The sequence below is a fragment of the Leptidea sinapis genome, chromosome 2, assembly GCF_905404315.1.
Source record: "Leptidea sinapis chromosome 2, ilLepSina1.1, whole genome shotgun sequence".
In the NCBI taxonomy this organism is placed as follows: domain Eukaryota; kingdom Metazoa; phylum Arthropoda; class Insecta; order Lepidoptera; family Pieridae; genus Leptidea; species Leptidea sinapis.
In genome coordinates this window covers 18,951,095-18,954,715 of record NC_066266.1, presented here as the reverse complement: position 1 = coordinate 18,954,715, position 3,621 = coordinate 18,951,095, and the positions used below count along the sequence as shown (strand labels likewise).

Below are 3,621 nucleotides of genomic sequence, written 5' to 3'. Positions count from 1 at the left end.
ATACTAACCTTATTTATTATTTAAGTTATTTCTTATGTAAGTGACTTTTTTGTCTTATTGGGAATAAAGAATTCTATAAACTGAAATCAATTCAAATATTTAGATCATATCTTTAGAGCCAGTCCACACGGCGCGTTGCGTCAGCGTTGCGTCGACGCAGCGCTACCACTGCGTTGTTTTACATACAAATAACCAAGGTGTTCACACGGCGCGCTGCGTCGTCGCAACGCACACATGACGGACAGCAGCCCCCGAGACGAAGCGGGAGGGGGTGTACTCGTGCGACGTCGGAGCGTCAGCGCTCAGTTGCTTGTGCGTTGACAGAGAGGATACACGGAAGCTCATTTCGTTTTACGTTTACGTTTTTGTATTTAGTTTTATTTGCAGGGTAATTAGTTTTATTTGCAGGGTAAAATGAATACCATTGAAGAAATTGACATAGATTACTTGATTACATTGATACAGGAAAGGGAAATTATATGGGACAAGTCAAACGTAGATTTTAAAAATAAAAATTTAAAAACAAAAGCCTGGGAAGACATATCAAAAGTTTTATTTCCTGATTACGAGAATTTCACAGCTGAACGAAAAAATAAAGTTGGTGAGTTCACAGTACAGATATTTATTTTTTTTTTTATTTAAGAGGGCTTTCAAGATTTTCTTGCACCGCCAATTCCGCGATCAGTACAAAATTAATATCTCGACACTCTAAAATTTTAAAACTTAGGGAATTTAGATTAGCGTGAGTACTATTTTATTACTTAGCTCAAAACTAACCTAGACTACGCTGAGTAGGTATAAAATATTATTTTTTTACTGATCGCGGAATTGGCGGTGCAAGAAAATCTTGAAAACCCTCATAATACAATTATACCTTATTTAGCTGCCAAGGCAGAGTTCCTCTAGTCATAAAATAGGTCGCATATTGCTGTCTTATGACATTCGGTGCTGTCTGTTCTTCATGTACGGGTTGTATTGGGAGAAATTCATCAACACTTATAGCAAATTTATCTCTTTGTCTAAAACCATCTCGATCAGCGACAAAATTGTGTAATACACAACATGCTTTTATAATGTCAGTAGCGAAGTCATAGGACACGTCTATCGGTCTGTGAAAAATGCGCCATTTGTTAGCCATAATCCCAAAAGCGCATTCGACATATCTTCTGGCTCTGCTTAGACGGTAATTGAAAACCTTTTGTTGTAAGTCGAGATTTTGACCGCCATATGGACGCATAATATGTTTGCTCAGTCCAAAAGCTTCGTCACCCACAAATACATACGGGGTTGGTATATTGCTACCAGAGAGTGGCTGGGGTTGAGGTAGTGGTAAGTTGTTGTTAATCATTAGCTCGTACAGTTTAGAATTTTGTAATATGGTTGAATCGCATTCTTTTCCGTATGCACCGATGTCGACAAATACGAATTTGTAATTTGAATCCACAATAGCTAGCAACACAATCGAAAAAAAGGCTTTATAATTAAAAAAAAGTGAGCCACTATTTGCAGGATTACACACGCGGATATGTTTGCCGTCGATGGCACCAACACATTGAGGAAAATTTGCCTTTACATCAAAACCCCTCGCTATTGTTTGGAAACTTTCAGTTGTCAGTTCAGGGATGTTGTCTCGAAGAAGATTGGTCCATATAGCACGACAAACTCTTTGTATTATATATGCAATAGTAGATTTTCCCCGTTTGAATTTGAAATGTAAATCAGTTATTGAATTTCCACTTCCTAGGTATCTGAAAAGAAAATAATTATTATAATATGCATTTATGAGATAGATAGATACCCGAAAAAAAATACTGACATATTCAGACATCGATAGCAAATAACTTTCTCTATGTAACCAATTAATTCTAGAATCGCGAAAAAAATAGCAGCTGTTGCATACATTTTGATTCAGTAGGTATTGCTTTTTGTATGTAACAGCTGTTATATTTTCACGATTCCAGAGTCGGTCACATAGTGTTTGTTAACGATATCTGAATATGTCATTAAATTTTATCGAGAAATTCACTATGTATAAATTATTAAATCATGTTTACTATTGGTTTTGCAGGTAATGATTTAATAAAAAAATGGAGAAGTGTAAAAGATAATTACTTCAGATATTCAAAAAAATTAAAAGAAGCATCAAAATCGGGCTCGGGCGCTACGAAACTGAAGAAGTATCATTTATACAATCAACTCCTTTTTTTGAGAAAAGTGGAACAAAATGCCACCGAATCTAGCTTAGACTCGCCTAGAGAAATCAACAATGAATCTACGTCTACAAATGATGACATTACCACAGACAACACTCCGCGCTATGTTCCAGTCGCGCGCAAAAGGGCAATGCAAATGGATGAGTTTGAAAGAGAAGGACTAAAACTTCTCAAGGAGCCGGAAAATCGCCATATGTCCTTTTTCAGAGCTATATTGCCATCTATTCAAGAATTTTCCGACCGAGAAACTCTCCGTTTCCAAAGTAAAGTTATACAAATTATAGATGAAATGCGGTATGGACAAACATCATCATATGTGAGTGGCCCATCAACGTCTCACCAACCACCATATGGGTATCAAACAGCAAATTTTCAAAGTACATACATTTCTGATTTTAATAATTCAATTACATCTCCAGAAACATCTCAAGCAAGTGAAGAAACTGAATACGATTTTTCTAATTTGTAATTACTGGATGATATCTCTCTTAAATAATGTCTAAATTTAAAATTATGACAATTGCTGATTATTTGTGAGTTGATTACTCTCTTAAATAATGTCTAAATTTAAAATTATGACAATTGCTGATTATTTGTGAGTTGATTACTAATTAAACAAACCAAAAAAACTGTTATATTTTTATTACTTAAATATATTTATATAGTTACCTTAAAGTGATTCCCAGCATTTCTACTGGTTCCACTGGATTCCTCATATTAGTATAGTTTTTTCGTATGTGTGGTTCTAAGGACTTCAATAAACATTCGAAGCTGGATACACTCATTCTAAAAAAATTATAAAACTTCTTTTCGTCTAATAGCAACTCCCGATATTCTAAAAAAAAAAACTGTCCATCACGATTTCTTAATGAAATGAAAGGACCGATCCAGTACCGTCTTGTGATCTTGCGTCGATTTCGGCGGTGACGTAGTAATAGGAGCAATGCTAGACGTCTTTTCCGATCCATGATTTGCTATAGACTGACTGCGAATTTTTTTCAAAATACTTGCCGCAACTGTGCGTCGCCGCTGCGCCGACGGAACGTTGACTGCGTCATAGTAACGCTGCAGCGCCCGTGTGGCCGGCTATGCGTCAAAATATTTGCGTTGCGACGACGCAACGCAACGCAACGCGCCGTGTGGACACGCTCTAACGGAATATCTGAAAGACGACTGCGATATTGAGAGGGAACGAAGGGCGCTTTCGGTACGTAGCAACATGATAGCACGAAGGTTTGCAAAGTGTAGCAACGAGGTGAAAACAACACTATTTAAAACTTATTATTGCCTGAGTATGTACACCCGCCAACTGTGGTGTAATTATTCAAACAAGACCTAAAGTTCACTAAAAGTGCAATATAATGATTCCTATCGAGCTCTTATGAAACTTCCAAGGTATTGCGATAGT

At 36.7% G+C, this 3,621-nt stretch overlaps 2 protein-coding genes across 2 annotated transcripts; one reads left to right on the top strand and one right to left on the bottom strand.

The window, feature by feature from the left end:
• Window positions 1-537: 537 nt before the first annotated feature.
• On the bottom strand, window positions 538-1,828 carry LOC126978010 (uncharacterized). Its single transcript, XM_050826747.1, has one exon. It carries the CDS (start codon window positions 1,826-1,828, stop codon window positions 869-871), a length of 960 nt encoding a protein of 319 aa, XP_050682704.1. The 3' UTR covers window positions 538-868.
• A 218-nt stretch (window positions 1,829-2,046) lies between these two features.
• On the top strand, window positions 2,047-2,846 carry LOC126978021 (uncharacterized). The gene has a single exon (XM_050826759.1). It carries the CDS (start codon window positions 2,047-2,049, stop codon window positions 2,680-2,682), a length of 636 nt encoding a protein of 211 aa, XP_050682716.1. The 3' UTR covers window positions 2,683-2,846.
• The last annotated feature ends 775 nt before the right edge of the window (window positions 2,847-3,621 follow it).